This window comes from Podarcis muralis, chromosome 2 (genome assembly GCF_964188315.1).
Source record: "Podarcis muralis chromosome 2, rPodMur119.hap1.1, whole genome shotgun sequence".
NCBI classification, from domain to species: Eukaryota; Metazoa; Chordata; class Lepidosauria; order Squamata; family Lacertidae; genus Podarcis; species Podarcis muralis.
The window spans coordinates 99,652,803-99,671,065 of record NC_135656.1 but is presented as its reverse complement, the minus strand read 5'-3'; the positions used below and the strand labels follow the sequence as shown (position 1 = coordinate 99,671,065).

The 18,263-nt window shown below is 42.8% G+C and overlaps 1 protein-coding gene across 7 annotated transcripts in view; it reads right to left on the bottom strand.

Annotated features, from left to right (window-relative positions):
• Window positions 1-3,115: 3,115 nt before the first annotated feature.
• The window catches only part of ADAMTS9 (ADAM metallopeptidase with thrombospondin type 1 motif 9), a 136,751-nt gene continuing 121,603 nt past the window's right edge, over window positions 3,116-18,263 (bottom strand). For 4 of the 7 annotated variants that reach the window (XM_028719490.2, XM_028719491.2, XM_028719487.2 and 1 more), the window contains 8 exons: window positions 17,070-17,202; window positions 16,400-16,494; window positions 15,763-15,857; window positions 15,528-15,661; window positions 14,035-14,126; window positions 12,421-12,525; window positions 8,992-9,086; window positions 3,116-7,436 (listed from right to left, as the gene is read on the bottom strand). In XM_028719490.2, the coding sequence (XP_028575323.2) occupies window positions 8,997-9,086; window positions 12,421-12,525; window positions 14,035-14,126; window positions 15,528-15,661; window positions 15,763-15,857; window positions 16,400-16,494; window positions 17,070-17,202 (744 nt within the window). In that variant the 3' untranslated portion in view covers window positions 3,116-7,436; window positions 8,992-8,996. Of the gene's footprint in view, window positions 7,437-8,991; window positions 9,087-12,420; window positions 12,526-14,034; window positions 14,127-15,527; window positions 15,686-15,762; window positions 15,858-16,399; window positions 16,495-17,069; window positions 17,203-18,263 lie in introns of those variants that run through there. The other 3 variants (XM_077925063.1, XM_077925064.1, XR_003705384.2) reach the window with 3 other exon arrangements.

Sequence of the window (18,263 nt, the reverse complement as noted above, 5' to 3'; positions counted from 1 at the left end):
TTTCGTCTTGCGAGGCACCACTGCATGTTGTTCTCATTTTGTATTTTCCTATTGTAAATTGCCCTGTGATCTTTGGATGAAAGGTGGTATACAAATTTAATAAATGATGATGATGATGATGATGATAATGATAATAATAATAATAATAATATACAGTCGTACCTTGGTTGTCAAACTCCCTGGAACTTGGACGTTTGGCTCCCAAACGCCGCAAACCCAGAAGTGATTGTTCCAGTTTGCGAATGTTCTTTTGGAACCCGAACGTCAAATGGGGCTTCTGCAGCTTCTGATTGGCTTCAGGAGCTTCCTGAAACCAATCAGAAGCTGTGATTTGGTTTTCGAACGTTTTGGAAGTCAAACGGACTTCCGGAACAGATTCCGTTCGACTTCCAAGGTACGGCTGTATATTGAAGAACTCGAAAGCCTATCACTTCATTCGTTTGCAAAGGGGGACCTGCCAATTTCCCTCATGCTCCAGCAGAAGGCATCACTGAAAAAAGTCCTGGAGCTGCGATCCCCTGTATTCTGCCTCCTCTAGATGACTGGTGTAGAAGATAGGACTTGCAGCATGTACAGGCTTCCCCTACTGTGTGGCAAGCTTGTGACCTTTCCCCCTTTTGCAGAAGCCTTGTCTGCCTTTGCACTTGACCACCCTAGTGGTTTTGCTCTGGCACTAAGGCTTTGTCAAATAAAGATGAATGAATGGATGGAAATCTTGTGGTCTATATTATACATTCTGGTTTAAATTGATGGTTAATTGTAGACCAGGCTTCCAAGCTAAGATAGAAAATAATGGACTTCATTCAAGCAGAAAATCGTTACAACATCTGAAAAATAAAACAACTTCATAATGTGGGTTGCATGTGCTTTTTTGAAGCGCCCAAATCATTCGGAACGCGTAAGCCTGGGTCCAACAGATGGAACGATTTGTTCTGCATGCCCAAGGAAGCTCTTGCTTCTTCTTTTGTTCCCAAAGTGGTTTGTGACATAGCATGGGGGACTTGCTGTTCAAAAGGGGGAAGGATCTGCTAGAAACGCCCGAGCTTGCAGATACCCTTAGGATAGTAAAGGTAAAGGGACCCCTGACCATTAGGTCCAGTCGTGACCGACTCTGGCGTTGCGGCACTCATCTCGCTTTACTGGCTAAGGGAGCTGGCGTACAGCTTCCAGGTCATGTGGCCAGCATAGCTAAGCTGCTTCTGGCGAACCAGAGCAGTGCATGGAAACGCCGTTTACCTTCCTGCCAGAGCGGTACCTATTTATCTGCTTTCACTTTCGAACTAGGTGAGCAGGAGCTGGGACCGAGCAATGGGAGCTCACCCCGTTGCGGGGATTCAAACCGCCGACCTTCTGATCGGCAAGTCCTAGGCTCTGTGGTTTAACCCACAGCACCACCCGCGTCCCACCCTTAGGATAGCTCTAGAGCAGTGTTTTTCAACCACTGTTCCGCGGCACACTAGTGTGCCGCGAGATGTTGCCTGGTGTGCCGTGGGAAAAATTGAAAAATTCGAAAGATTTAAAAATAAAGTATTTTATAATTTTTCATATTTCTGTTTACTTACTATTTCATAATAAAGTAATTATAAAATACTTTCTTTGTGTTTATTTGATTCCTATTCAAGAGAATTACTTTATATATAGTCAATATAGGCACAGAGTTAAATTTTTTAACATTTTCTAATGGTGGTGTGCCGCGTGATTTTTTTCATGAAACAAGTGTGCCTTTGCCCAAAAAAGGATGAAAAACACTGCTCTAGAGATAGCCACAGCCACTGTTAATTGGATCCCTTTGAGTGTGGTACATCCATTTCCAAAGGTGTGGTCTCCAGAGAAGGGATATGAGGAACATCTACTTTGGGCAATGGGGGAACACCTCAGTGACCAGGAAGAGCCAGTGCAGAGCGGCCAAACACCAGCATTGCTGCGGCTTACATGGATGGTGCTGAGGGAAGCCAGTGGTGAATTTCGGGCTGTGCAGATGCACAGGCAGTGCCCATCCAATGCTCCTGCAGGTGAATCCATGCAGCCTTGACCTCATCCACCCTGCGCATACCAGTGCTGCCCTGGTATACTGCATTTAACAATGGTGTCGGAACGGTAACACTGCGACTCTGCCCAACCACACCGGCCACTACTGTCAGTGGCAAAACAGAAACACAGACCCAAAAAGCTTCTAAGGATTGGCAATGTTTATCAGCTTGTGGGCTGCAATTTCTAATGGGCACATGGAGGCAAGGTAAGGCAAAAGTAGGTGGAGCAACAGATGCAAATTAGCCTGGATTCCAGCCGTGCGAAAGTCAGATACATACCCACCAGCTTCTTACCCAGGCAAGCCAGAGACATTACAATTCAACAACATGTTCCAAAAGAGAACATGGCCTAGGAGAGTCTCAAGGGCCAAAGAGATCTGGAAGCATTTGGCCAGGCAGCTCCAGAGATTTGTGGGGATTTCCTATTGGAACATTGATAGCGGCACAGGAGATCCCGACTGTAAGGGAATGGCAGATAAAGTTGGTTGAATACGCTGAAATGGCAAAATTGACCCACAGAATTCGCAATCAGGAGGAGACAAAGTACCAAAAATAATGGAGTAAATTTATGATTTATATAAGTGAGAATTGTAGAAATATGAAGACGTTGGCAGGATTGAATTAAATATTATGTCACGGTGTAATTTGTAACCAATGAAACTGTGAATTATAGATTGGAATAAGAAAACTTGCGGAAGGGAAGGACGGAAGTCAACGGCTCTATGGAGCATAAAGTAGGATATATGTAATTAGTTTTGATGTTTTTGTTGGTTGGTGTTGGTGTTCTTAAATCTCAATAAAAAGCATTTGGGGGGGGGAAGGAACATTGATAGTGGCAGGTGCCCAGCTATAACCACCTCTGATGCCAGCCCTGAATCTTCTCCTGAAATGTCTGCTCGCATCACCCAGTGTCCCCTGATCTTCTTTCGCTTCCTCAGGAATGAATACAGCCATTGCAAGATCTGACAGTATTCTTTTTTTAAAAAAACATGTTATTAATCCCATGTGTGCAGTGTGTTTTGCCTCTAGGATACCACGCAAGCGATTGCGGATGATGCTGGTGAACAAAGGAAGACCACACAAACTTAAAAACACAACTTTTGTTTTCTTTCTGATAGTCCAAATGAAAGAAGGAACAGAAAAGGTAGAAAGGAAGCAAAATAACGAAAGTGCTTGCAAAAGTTATTTTCATTTTAAAAAATGGCATTGGTACAACAAGAGAGAAATAATTATATATTTACTTTACAGGAAGTGTCTAATCATTCAGTGGTCCTCCTTTTGCAAAACAAACCAACCCCATCAGGTACACTACAAATTAGTATCTATCAACAGTTTCCTTTCATTTTATAATTTTAAGGCTTCCTCTTTGCACTGTTGTTGATAGCCATTATGATACTACATAGTATAAAGGAATGTATAGATTTCCCCCCTTAATAATATTTCTTTGTATAAATACTCAGTCACTTCATTACTGAAAATAAAAAGCAGATTGCAATTTTCTAAATATCAATTAAGCACCATTGTTTCTGTCCTAATGCTTATAGTGCAATTTCCCCTTTTCCCTATAGAAAGAAGATCTTTAAGGATAAGTGGTGGGCTTAAAAAAAATCACTACTCCTTTAGACTACTCATGGTTTTCCTAGAATGTACTTTGAAATGGTATTTTTGGCATTTTCTCAAAGTAGTACACAAACATTACCACCATGCATTCGTTAAAACAATAAAAAACCAACCATGTATCTGAAGAGCTTAGCTTGCCTGAGATATGGATTTATTCAGTTCTTGCGAGACTTATGCTAACATGAATTATGCAGAGAATAGTTTTACTACCTGTGGAGCTAAATGAAGTGCAGCCTCCTTCATCTGAACAGCAGAAAGCAAAAACATTTAGTTAGAAGTTTAGATCAGGGGAGTGAACATACAAAACTGTCTTGTGCTCAATATTATTTACTTAGACAGACAGCAATTCTACTAAGGGCAGTTTTATGCTACTGTTCCTACCCAAGAGCCATTTCAGAGGAGACATGAAACTGTCCCCCAGATCTTCCCATAGCTGTCAACTTTTCCCTTTTTAAAAGGGAAATTCCCTTATTCCAAATAGGATCCCTTGCAAGAAAAGGGAAACGTTGACAGCTATGGATCTTCCACACGAGTTGTCCTTGATCCAACTGTAACTGTGTGGAAGCAATTGTGCACAACAACTAGTGACCATCGTGGGGCCCCATGAAGCCAAAAAAGGTGTGTAAAATTAGTAAAAAAGAAAGGGGGAGAATAGAGATATTAATTTTGCAGATAACAAAGCACATTTTGGAAGGAACCTTCTCTAGGCACCTTCTCAACATATGATGCCTATTTTGTTCTGCCAACTGGATACCATGCTTGAGCCTTGCTAAGAGTTTGATTCGGGGGCAACCACCGTCCTATTTCTGGAGAGAAATCCAATAATTTCCCCCATTCCTACGCAACCAACTGAACTGAACAGATGGCTTTATCTAGAGTGGGAATTATATTCTGCATGATTTAAATCTAACAAATGAAAGGCATCTTTATTTCTACATGTAAACTTAAAAATTTTGAGAATGGGAGGGCGTTTCCCACACCCAATTTGACAGAGATTACATGCTATGATACAGCTAGAAGATCCAAGACATGGGAGAAACCTTTCACAGAAACAGCCATAGCATGCATACAGATTCATATATGAATCCATATTATCCACCTGTAAGACCCCATCTATACTCATTAGTGCTGGGTTCTCCTTTTGACAGGGGTGGGGATATGAATCAGTATGCTGGGTCATTTGTTTTTGCATGCTACTAGTGAGGCACAAATAGAGTTTGACTGGAGTCAAGATAATTTGGTTTCCAAAAGAAATTGGCTAAAACTGAATTTCTGACACGGAAGAGGAAACACAGTTCACTCTGCATAAAAAACATCAAATTTTGATACCATAAAAAAAAATTGAATTTCTATGTACACATTTGAAATGTGTGTTATGCTTTCAGGGAGTACTGGGGTTCTTGATAATTCATATTTTTTCAGAAGTATGTTCATTTCCCAAACCTTGAAACACTCACTAAAAAGAAAACAGGATTCATTTTGGGAACTGAACCCAGGGTTAATTATTCGGCTTCAACTATGATTTGTGGGATTAACCTAACACTGATCCCATGCAGCAACCATTTCAGTTTTTTCTGGAACACTCCCTATGCCTTAGGCCTTAGCCTGGACTGGCTGCAGGTGTAGCACTCACCCCTGTAACTGAGGGAAATAGTGATCTGGAGCCCCTGCTTCTGGTATGAGTTTGACTAAGACAGCAGTTGACTGTGACCTTAAGCCACCTCATCAATTTGGCGGTGGAGGCCTTCTCCTTCTGCTAGGAAAAGGGACCTTCCATTGTCTGCCAGGGCGTGACACTCCATCAGGGGGAGCAGACCAGCTGGCAAACATCTCTACTCTTTTGCTCCATGGGAGCAATATTGGAGGCTTCTGCCAGGCATTGCTATATCCTCTTGCAGGAGAGTCTTTGGTCTGCTGCAACAGAGATCCTTTAGGGCAGTCAGGCCCCATCTCAGCAGCGTTTCCCCACCCAGCTTCTGCTCTCCCTTGTGCATGAGTGGATTGGGGTGGGCATCTTTACTGCAGAAGGGCATGGGATAGGGGGAAGGCCTGTGTCTTTCCAAAGTGTCCCTCAATATGCTGGGCCAGGATGAACAGGAACTGTTTTTGCTGCAATTTGAACCCACTGGTTCAGGTCCTACCAGCTGAAGGAACAGAATACAAATTTGCTCCATCATCTATGTCACAGTCCTTCAAAAACTCAAAGACTGATCTACTTTCTCCAGGTTTCTTTGAGGGAGAAGGTGAGGCCAAGTTGGGGGTGGATATCTCTGCCTTCTCTTTCACTCGCTAACATTTCTCCATCTTCTCTACTCAGCTTATCTACCTTTCTCTTATTCTTCCTATTGCCCCAAACAGAGCAAAAAATAACCCCCTTTAACTATTTTTAACATCTGTCACAAGGTCAAGTTCCCTCTGAGGTTTAGCCTTCCTGACATTCTCCCTACAAGCTTTGGCTACGTGTTTGAAATCATCTTTGGTGTTGCAGCTTCTTTCCCCATCTGTAGATTTCTTTCTTGGTTCTTGTTCAAACTCCCGGAGCCTCAACGGAGCCTGCCTCTCTCAGTTATGATGCAGGAAGTCAACTGGGGATGAAACTCATCCAGAAGAATGCAAGGTGATCACATCTGAGGCCTGGAAGATAGGACATTTCCCAGTCTTGATGGCCTCCTCCACTTGAGGAGAGATCTGTTTCTATATCACTGTGTCTGCCACAGGATCCCAGGACAAAGGAAGGGAGTACAAACGGTTCACAATGGGGTGCTGGTCACAGGACTAGGGGCTGTTGCCCCATCCAAACTGCAAGTACACCCTAGAATTACACCAGTAGTCTCCTGTGGATGCACAACGCAAGCTTAATAGTGGCAGGCAAATGTTATTTATCTTTCCTTTGGGGAAGGAGCTCTTTATGAAGGACTGAGAATACTAGGATTCCATAGAACACTTTGTTTTATTAAATGCTGCCTCAGACTAAATATCTGAACGCACCCTCAATTTTCCCTAATGTACTTACTCATTCTCCATGGCTATATAGTATGGTACGGGATTCAGCTTTTAAAGCCTACAGGATACTAATAAATATTACCATGTTAGCACCAAACCAGTAGCTGTTAGCACTGGCCAAGAGAGGTCACATGCCATTAAAAAAACCACACCTAAGAAACAATTGTTGATAAAACCATTGTATCATAATGTGTGTTCACTGAGTCCCTGTGTAGCGCTGATTGCCTTGTGAGTTTCAAAAATAATCATCGCAATCACCATTGTATTCTTTTGCTCATAAGAAAAAAATGCCAAAAATACCCCAATGCAAACCGTTTAGCACCTTGCAAATATCAGTGCAGCCTGTAACAGGAAGAGAAATTACTGATTGAAAGTAAACAATTGAGTACAGTGACAGTAAAAGTATCACTTTTGTCATAATGCTACATATAATGTAGAGTACGTAAAATGCAGTGGTGTGACTGCAGGATTTTTTTAAAAAATTTAAAAAACACACAGAATAAGCAGCCTTAATATAAACATTTTACGTACAAAAATATTAAATCAAAAATAAATAATTCGAGACATAAATATTATACTTTACAACATTAAGAATATACAATATATATATATACACACACACACACACATACGCACACACTTGCACACACAGGTACACACACACACATATTTGGATGTGCACACACACACACACGCACAGAGGAAGAAGTACAAAAAGGAAGGCAGAGGTATTGCTTCATTGTCCTTCATCTGTCTTGCTTCAGCTCCCGGCAATCAGAAACCCTGGGAATTAAAAGCATAATGGAGAGTTCTCATCTCTACTTTCAGCACTATTAATGCATTTAAAAGAAAAGCGCAACCCAGCCCTTCACAGAGGCAGCTATCTGCACAGCAAGGAATATGAACAGGGCTCACTGTTTCCCTCTACTCTTTGTTGCACAGCTGAATCAGGGCCAGATGCTTTTGATTTCCATTCGAACAGTAACGTCCTCAAGAGTAAGCCCTGATGTTACCAAATCACTGTTGTGCCATTTCGCTTGGGCTCTGTAATGCTGATTATTCTCCATGGGCTGCACACAAGAGTGGAAAAATTGGAAGGGATCTCGAGGGTCACCTAGTCCAACCGCCCCCAGCAATGCGCAATATTCAGGTGACTGGCAGCCATTCCCACAAGCTTGGTGCAAACTTTGGGAGCTGCCAAGATGGCAGGAATGGCTGCAATCTCATGTCTGGTACTATTTCCATCTGGCTGTGCCATGAAGAATCCCAACGGCTACTGCATGAAAGGAAGAAGAAGAAGAAGAGTTTGGATTTGATATCCCGCCTTTCACTCCCTTTAAGGAGTCTCAAAGTGGCTAACATTCTCCTTTCCCTTCCTCCCCCACAACAAACAGTGAGGTGAGTGGGGCTGAGAGACTTCAGAGAAGTGTGACTGGCCCAAGGTCACCCAGCAGCTGCATGTGGAGGAGCAGGGAAGCGAACCCGGTTCCCCAGATTACGAGACTACCGCTCTTAACCACTACACCACACTGGAGTTCAGTGGTACTACTTTCTGCACATGTTGAGGGCTAAATTAGCAATGGACACACTATAATTAAAGCTAAAGCGAGGTCCCAGCATTGGACAAGGGGGAAAACACAGGGTTGTACCAGCTTTCTTTTCAGTTCCCAGGGTACTGTGATGTGTGTTGCTAACCTACTGCATTTCCTCTCTCCAACAATGCAGAGAAAATTGCATTCCCCATCCCTCCTATGTGGGCAATGCGGTAGCTGGTGGTTGCTATCCCGCTGTGCCAAGTTCAATTATGTCATTAAGCTTGAATCAGTTGGGATCGTTATACCCAACTGCCTAAAGCTTAGCTGCTCGCTCAATGCACCATAGTTCTGAGCTGTGGGGTTATGATGCAAAGCCTGAATACGTGGAATGAAGTTTCACTTGAAGTAAATGTTTACCTGATTTGGTGCCAGGTTACTACCACTGCTATTCAAATGTAGTGCTTTATAGTAAAATGCACAAATCTGAACTTGTTATGTACTCAAGTTCTCACCCTGGGCCAGCAGGGGGATACTGTAGAATGAACTGTAGAATGTACATGCAAATGAAGGATCGAAAGTGACGTTCAGTGATTGGATAGTTTGTATGCAAATGAAGGATTGAAAGTGACATTCAGTGATTGGCTAGTTACAGAAAATGGTTACTGTTGCATTCTAGTGGAGCTCTATATAAGCAGGCTGACTGAGCTCCTCAGTTCAGTTCTGTTCCAGCTTACAAATAAAGAGCTGCTTGGAAGAATCGCTATGTCGTCTGATATGTTCGCCCACAACTTAACAGAACTTACCATTGCTACAACACTTGTACGTCGAGGCCAGTTCCAGATGATGGAGTACACTTTCCGCAGTAGCCGCCACATTTCCCTATTACTTTGGTACCATCCTGCAAGTAAAATCACAAAGCAGATCTCAGGAGAAAGCAACCAAAATCTGTATCAAGTAAGACTAGAGCTGTGACCGTAAACACATTAACTGGGAAGCAAGTCCTTTTAGGCACAATGGAACTTACTTTTGAGTAAGCCTGCATTAAAAAATAGAAATACAATTAAAAACTGAAATGTGTGTGAGAAAGGCTAAGCAAGCGAAGGTTGAAACATGAACATTGTGTTTGCAGGAGAACCATGACAGAAGGCTGGAATAACACGTAGGCAGGAGCTATTGCTTATAACTGCTGAGGACAAAGGAAGGAGGGAAAGTTGCTTTGCCTTGTGGTTAAACCAATAGAAGCTAGTAGAAGGAAGCACTGCCATATGTGGTCCTAACTCCCCCTTTGATTTTAAGTGTATAAATGCTTGTGCTATTTTCATTCTTGGTGTGCCACCCCCTCAACGACTTTTTGCTTAAGGTTGAGTCACACTGCTTGTTCCAAGGTAAAGGACTTCTGGGAAAAAAATTATAATGAATTAAAAAAAATATGATGAAATATACATTTATTAAGAAACCAGAGGCCTTTCTCCTTGGGATAGTAGGTACTGAATTGCCCAAAAAAGATGTGAAAGTAAATCAGGCCTAGGATTAAATTAGATTTAAATATATAAATAAGAAAATGTATTATAAGAAAGGTAAAGAAATTGGAACACGACTGTAATATTGTTTTATGAAATAATGATATTGGAAACGGCTACATTCAAATTAAGAGGAAATTCAGATGGAGGAGATTAGAGGAAGTCAACCAAAATGTTTATGAAAATGCATTTTAATGAATTAATTGAGTTTCTTTTTTTCTGTTTCAGTATCTTAAGTTTGCTATTTTTTCTTCTTCTTTTTCACTTTTCTATTGTGTTGTTGTATATTTTCTTTTTTCTTATGTCTATTGATGAAATTTAATAAATATTATTGTAAAAAAATAAAAATAAAGTTGAGTCACACAGGCCTTGCAATGGCTAAACAAACATCCTGCTTGATTGACAACTGGAGTCAGGCTCTAACTGGCTGCCCAGGCTGAACCCACAGGGTATTGGTTACTGGTATTTCCCCAACGCATGCACAACGTGGGAAATATCTGCTTTTAAAATATGTGTTTATTTTGTAATGAGAAGGGTGGGAAGCAATTACCTGGCACTGAAGACAAAAAGGACATGCAAGAAAAACCGCCAGCCCATCCTAAACTGATCCCCGTGACAACGTTTTAAAATATTGTGAATATTAATGAAATTCTAATATATACAAAGTAACACAGCCTCTCCCTTCCACAGTTCAGCGGATATCAAATTCTGGCCAGCGTAATCTATGCTAGCATACATAAAACCACAGAAAAGCCTTCCGCACCCCGTTGTGTGGCTGATAGCTTCTTCTACCTTTGTATGTTTTTACACTCAGAAGCAGCAAAATATATCAAAGCTCGACCAAGCTCAATGGACGACTTTCCAAGCCTTTTTGTTGTTGTTACGCTGTGGTGTATGAAGCTTCTGCGCTTGATACTATTGATCTGTTGATGCTGCTACCACCTCCTAAGAGCATCTTTGCTCTCATATTCTCCTGCCACCTACGCTTCAAGAGCTGTGCCTCACAGGTGAGCCAGGTAACGTGATGTGCCCTACATCGATTGCCTCTTCGGTTCTGCTTTAATTTGGTCAGCCGGGACTCCCTCGGTCTTTGTGCTCAGCACTCATCTCGGTCGCTTCAGATTTCCCGTCGAGAGGTCCCTCTCTGCGCTGTCCCTTTCCAGATGAGCCTAATGTCTTTTATTTTTCACTTGTCTTTTGCCATTTTAATTGCGGCAGCTGAGATGGCAAATAGCTCAAACGGGCCAACAGCTCTCTTGGTTCAGATGCCAGCACAGTGAAGCCAGCCACTAATGGCAAGGTAGACACATACATTCTCTGGGCCATTCCATCTTCTGCGGTCTTGTATGCCTGGGACTCTGTATGGAGTCTGCTAGCGTGTGGGAAACCCATTTGATTCTTGAAAATATCAAGCCCAGTATTTGCATTAATCAGTTTGACGTGTTTGAAATGGCTCTAGGTATGAGGAACGAACAAACCAAGACAGCATCTTAAAAAGTAGAGACATCACCTTGCCAACAAAGGTCCGTATAGTAAAAGCTATGGTTTTCCCAGTAGTGATGTATGGAAGTGAGAGCTGGACCATCAAGAAGGCTGATCGCCGAAGAATTGATGCTTTTGAATTATGGTGCTGGAGGAGACTCTTGAGAGTCCCATGGACTGCAAGAAGATCAAACGCATCCATTCTGAAGGAAATTAGCCCTGAGTGCTCACTGGAAGGACAGATCGTGAAGCTGAGGCTCCAATACTTTGGCCACCTCATGAGAAGAGAAGACTCCCTGGAAAAGACCCTGATGTTGGGAAAGATGGAGGGCACAAGGAGAAGGGGACGACAGAGGACGAGATGGTTGGACAGTGTTCTCGAAGCTACCAGCATGAGTTTGACCAAACTGCGGGAGGCAGTGGAAGACAGGAGTGCCTGGCGTGCTCTGGTCCATGGGGTCACGAAGAGTCGGACACGACTAAACGACTAAACAACAACATGAGGTACGAAGGCCAGTTTGGTATTCTGGAAAAATGAAGGTCCTTGTTTTGACAAGAGGCTGTATGAACTGCCTTGTGGTTCCCAACTTCTTGCTTATCAATAGCATTCGCTGAGTGGGTTTGGGGAAGGAGAAACCCCCTCAGCCTACCCTTGTCCAGTGCGCATTGTAAGGACTTCCCCCCCCTTTACAATTATTGCATTTTGTGTGCTGAAAAGTGCCACAGATGTGGCGAACATACTAACACATAACCAGTGCTAAATAGAGGCTTTACGGTGCTATTGTTGTACCTGGATCCACAAGGATAGGAGGAGGGAGTGAAGAACCGCAGGCACTGGAAAGTAATCTCTTTGGTGCTTTATTATGCTCAGTAGCACTGTTAGAGCAGGCTCCCAACTGCATGCTTCCTGAGGACTCAGACAACTAATTAAAGAAGTGTCTGCACCACTGTGCTCAGTGTTTTTAGCTTCACGGTTAAGCAGACCCACTAATTAATTGCAATAATACAGATCAAGTTGAATTTACTCCAGTCTGTGGCTCTAAACCCACCAATTACAGACCATGCTTCACAGTTCTTATGCTTCACATTAGAATTCAAGAGGTTATTTTAAACTCCCCCCCCCCACCCCATATGTACAAGGCACAATTTACAAAGGTACATTACAATACGATTTGATAGGTTAACAGGTATGATGTCACAATTAGCTGCAAGTTAAAAGATTTTCCTTACTGGTGATTTTATAATTTCAGAAACCGCGTAATTCCCTTGGGAGAGCCATTTTGACGATTGTGTCACGGACAGGCCGGTTCCAGAGAGGTTGATGCTAAAGCGGCCCTTGAAAATGGAAAAAGGATATGCATCAGGTCTGAAATGACAGCTACGCAATAAAATTCGCTGAAACGAAGAAAGAGAAAGAAAACCTAATTCTGAACGGGGCTGTTCTCCACTGCCACAACCCTGCAACCCCGCCCTGCAACAGCAAGCCATTGTGTCATTATTCTAACAAGATCTCCCCGGCAATGTTTTCAATTGTTCCAAGCCCTCATAGCGATTAGCACATACTGTACAAATCACAGCAGGAGTGAGATTAAGCATTTATTCCCCTCTGCAGCTTCCTGGGGAAAGGCTGTTTTTGCTGCAGATCGCCAGCTGAGGGCATCCTTGCCCTTTCCCTAGTAATCTCTGCTGCTCACTGGAGAAAGTCAACTTTCCACTTTTGAAGAGACATCATTCCTCCCCCCACCTTTTTTTTAACCTGGATGGGGGAAATTCGATTTAAAAAATAAATAAATTGTAGCATCTGCCACACTCTTGTTTGCTCACTGGAACGCCAATCGTCCTTGGTCCCCCCCCCCCCACTTGCAACAAAAGAAATGGGTCTTTGTGCAGGACTCTCAATATCTTTAGGAAACAATGTAATCACACGTACAACTAAATGGCTTAGGACCACTGTGCCTCAAGGACCGCTTGCTCCCACACACATCTCCCCAGAGACCCACAAATCTTCCTCCATCACCCTTTTCTGAGTTTCACTGGCATCTGAGCTGAGGGGCAGGGGTAGGGCCAAAGGCAGGGCTTTCTCTGTGGTCAGTCTAAAGGTTTACCTAGCAACTGATTTTGATATCTTTTCAGATACCAGTGAAGACATTTTTTGGTTTGCCCGTGCTCTACGGGGAGCTGGCTTCAGACAGCAGCCCTGTTGGCAGACCAACTCTGCGTTACAAAGATGTCTGCAAACATGACATGAAGTGACACGACAACGTCAACTCCGCCATGAGGGAATCCCCTGCAGATGACAGCAGTGCCTGGAGACAGACAGTCAGGTTGTGTACCCATAGCAGTGACCAAAGGAGGAATGACCACTGGAAGAAAAAACGCCATGATGCATCTGCAGCAGCACAACTGGACGCCTTCATCTGTTCCGGCTGCAACAAAACATGTCACTCCCATATCGCTCTCTATAGTCACAGCAACCTTCCAATGGTCTGACTTTTCCCTCCTTCACTGTCTCCCAAGAGAGATGGTTGCCAACAACAGCTCTCTAGGCATGAGTTTTTACACTAGTGTCTCTTTTCTGTTTCTCTTCTGTTTAATCTCTTTGTCCTTTTTAATGTTCATGTTGTTTGAACAGTAAATTATGCTTCTAATTGTCTGCTGTCCTGACAATCCTTTGCGGTTAAAGGGTGGAGCGTGACTATACAAAACCAATGCCTGCCATGCTGACAAAGGGAAGTGCTAGATTTGGAGGGGCTGGAGAGCGACTGTTCCGATCAAGAACAATTCATATAACGCTAGAATATAACAAATGGAATCATGGTTTGAGAAATATTGTTGTGGAGATACCTGTGGGCACTTGGCTGCACTGTAGCAGTCCCCAGCAGTGGCGAAAGGTACAGGTCGTCCATCAAGCGTCTGCGCAAACTGCAAATCGGTTGCTGTGAAAAATATTCGGTAAGAACCAGAGAGACAGCAGGGAAAGGGAAAGGAAAACCGAATGCATTATGTGATCCCCATTTAATATGGCACACCTGCCTTTACACATTAATCTTGTGACTCCGCTGGGATCCTCCCTAAACAATAAGGTTGGCCATTAAATGCGACACTCGGCGTAACACGTGTGCATGTTAAAATTGAGGAACAACTCATTTATCTTTAAAGGCGGAGGCATTCTAAATATGCAGGATGCCAGTCTTTTAACAATATTTTTGTTACATAGAGAAAATATGCTCAGGACCACAGGGGCACCGATGGTATATCCGACCACCACCACCTTTGGGCTTATTCCTTTATTATGTTTCGCATCACGTTTGACACCTTAGGATTGTTCTGGGCGTAAAGCAGAGGACTTGAATTCAGAAATGCTTCTTGAGTTCTTCTGGGAATAATAATAATAATAATAATTTATTATTTGTACCCCGCCCATCTGACTGGGTTTCCCCAGCCACTCTGGGCGGCTTCCACAGAAACCAAAAATACACTAAAATATCACACATCAAAAACTTCCCTGAACAGGGCTGCCTTAAGATGTCTTCTGAATGCCAGGTAGTTGTTTATCGCTTTGACATCTGATGGGAGGGCGTTCCACAGGGTGGGCGCCACTACCGAGAAGGCCCTCTGCCTGGTTCCCTGTAGCTTTACTTCTCGCAATGAGGGAACCGCCAGAAGGCCCTCGGCGCTGGACCTCAGCGTCCGGGCAGAACGATGGGGGTGGAGACGCTCCCATGGCATGAACAGGCTTTGGATAGGGTCCTACCATGTGTAAAGAATCTAATTTCCTTTGGCCTGGCTCAAATTCCACTTCAATCAGTAGGAATTGTGTCCAGTTCCAACTGTGGTAGAAATAAAAAAATAAGCTACCACACTGCTTCAGTGGAATTTCTATTATTTCAAGAGGGACTCAAATCTGAAGGGAGCTCTGGGGAGACTATAGACCTTTTATCCTGAGGGTCTATCATGCCACTGGAGAAAAGGCAGGGGATTCATATATAAACCATAACTTGCAGGGCAAACATTTATGATTTAAATTCTGCTTCTGAGTTCAGGAGGAGGGGGAGAAGGAAACAACCTGAATGTGCAACAAAGTGAACAAATTCAGACTAAAAGGAAGAGTTGTTCTTTCTTGCTTCAAGTGAACTGAAGAGAAATCCATTTTTTGGTGGTTTTAAACTACACGACCATTCAAGTACAAAGTGCTGTAGTATAAAATGTTAACCCAGGTATTGTAAGGACCTTACCCTAGCTTTAAATTGAAAATTGTGCACACGTGCATACACACACACACACACACACACACACACCACAGAGCATTTTGAGGGTAAAGCCCTATTGTTACTCACTTATTATTTGCATAGCGTTCAGGTCCAGCCTAACTTTGCTGAAGGCAGAAAACCCAGCTGCTGTGTAATCTTTCCTGCACTGGCAGTCTTCTCTTCTGCTTCCATTATATGGACATTCGGTCGGGTTATGTAATCTGAATCAAAAGAAAAGCCCTTTTCTACTCATGACAAGAAACATAACACCAGGAAGAGAAAACAAAGCATTGCCAAATGCAGAGTGCCTTGATGCTCTTACCTGTAGCTGTATACTTCTGAGAAGTTCTCCGCTTCGCCATTTGCCAGAGTCACATATTCTTTTGGTCTGTCAGATTCCATGCCAGTACAATAAATCTGAGAGAAACAGGCCTTCAGTTTAATCAAACATCTAATGCTAGGTGTTAAATGAATGGCGAGGAAATCAAAGGATGGAAAACACACAGGTAGAAGTCACAAGAGAACTGAAATGAATTATTAGTTTTTCATATATCTATATCTATATTTCTATATATCTATATCTATATACCTATATATATATTGCAAAACGCAAACTGGCCTCAACACGCATGCACATAATTAAAATTCAAAGGATTAATAACACATGCAAACACACTCACATGGACACAAAAGGATTGTGTACTCCCCCCCCCCCTTAAAATCAAGGGGTTGAATGTGCTGGGTGAACCAGGGAGTTCTATTGACCATGAGGCTAAATGTGGAATGCAATATTTCCAAAGGAGGGATTATAACACTATAAGCAACCAAGTTTTAGTTCTTCTAGAAATGTACCATGGACAGGCATTCTCCAAAGTCATCTGATCTCTGAGAACTCATGCAGCCCTGGAAATTCAATGAAATGTACACACAGAAACGATGCAGAAGTGGCTGAGCCATACCTTTAGGAGCTTTCCTTTAACTTGAAGGTAATATTCTCCATCTTCAGTGGTGACTTTGAGCCTTTTTACTTCTTTGCAGCTTGTTGGTAATTCACCTAAATTAATGAATTATCAGTAAATAATAATAATACAAAATTTCAGAATGCAAGCTCTAAACAGCTGATTTTTCGATTGACTTGCCTAAGATCCAGGACAGAAATCCCCCCTGGTAATGTCCGGAAAAATCTGAACATAGGCAGTCCTAATCTGTATCTATCTATCTATCTATCTATCTATCTATCTATCTATCTATCTATGAGACAAACACCAGTAATACTGGTCCCATTTCCTTTCAGCAGTGGCCTGGTAATTTTAAAAATGTGGTGTTTAGTTATTGGAAGGCTATGTGCTCCTATTGCCAGCCAATGACAACTCCCCTAACTGAAAAACAGAATGACACACACACACACACACACACACACACACACACACACACACACACACACAAAATCCAGCAGTGGCATCTAATGGGGGCATATGGCTACCCACCTGTGTAAAGCTTCATGACATCAATTCAGTGGGGACAGGAATACAGAACTATAGGCGCTTGACTGGTGCTAGGGATGGTTATAGCATTAAAGGGAAAGTTCAGGTTCTTAAAAAAAAAAAACAATTTGCAAAAGGCCCTTACAGTCATGAATATTGTGGCATGTCCTCCTTTCTTCAGGTTTCAGTTCGTCAAGACACAAGGGGCTCACTTGGTCATTGTTTGTAAGGCACTGAACTGACCGGTGCATTACTCCATTTCCACAACTCACCGAACACTGGAAAGCAAAGGAAGTAAGTTCAGTTCAACTGCTGAAAACACCCGAAAGTAGGTAAGTCCTCAAGCAGCCTCCATTCTGATTCCCAGGTTATGGGTGCAAAGAGACCAGAGGTCTGGCAATGCTATTTTGCTCTAGTGGAAATATACTTTATTTTGAAGCCCACAATTCCCGCATCTTAAGGCAATAATAATCACTGCAAGGAAAGAAGTACGGTCCACTATTCCACTTGTTCAGTACAATGGATTAACTCCCCTCCTCCCCCTGGCCATCAGCAAAAATGTGCAATAAAAGGCCATGCACAATGCAATTTCTGAAGCCAGGTGAACATCTATCTTAGAAATATGAAACTCACTCACTCTGCTGGAAACGCTTCTGTCTAAAGTCATATGGGCTGGATTTTATTTTTGTATCCAAGCGTACAAACGGTTGGTCACAATCAGATTAGATCAGTCTGAACTCCAAACAAATGCCAGAAGCTCTCTGATTGCGAAGGGTTTGTGTTAAAAGGAAAGATTTGTATGTGATCCTGTAAGTGGAGTTCCCAGTAGCAAAATAGTTCTGAGACACACTAGGACCACATAACAATGCATTTGGGTCTGAGAACATTTTGATTTACAGTAGTCCATTTAATGGTGCCCTGAGACTCCTCTCTTCATTTAGTCCAGCCAATGGGCCTCATTTGGCCTGTGAGGCTGTTTTATCCAAGCCATGCCCAGCCACATACATCAAGTGTGGGACCTGAATGCGAAGGAACAAGTGGGGGCCTTAAAAAAAAAGCTTTGGACTTGTTGCTTATAAATTTGGCACCAAATGCAAGACAATCAGAGCAAATGAGTGAAGCCAATCCCTGCTAAAAGTGAGGCTTGAAGTCAGCACTGCCTAATTTCAAGTGCTGCTCAGGAGTGACTTCAAGGGCTGTTGGAGTGTAGCCAGTTTCCATTCAACTATCAGCTCGAATCAGCCCATATCAGAAAAATGGGTTTCCCACCACTGAACTAAATGATGGATCATCATGGTGTTGCCAGGTGTTTTACAGGTGAGCAGTCCTGCCCACCTAT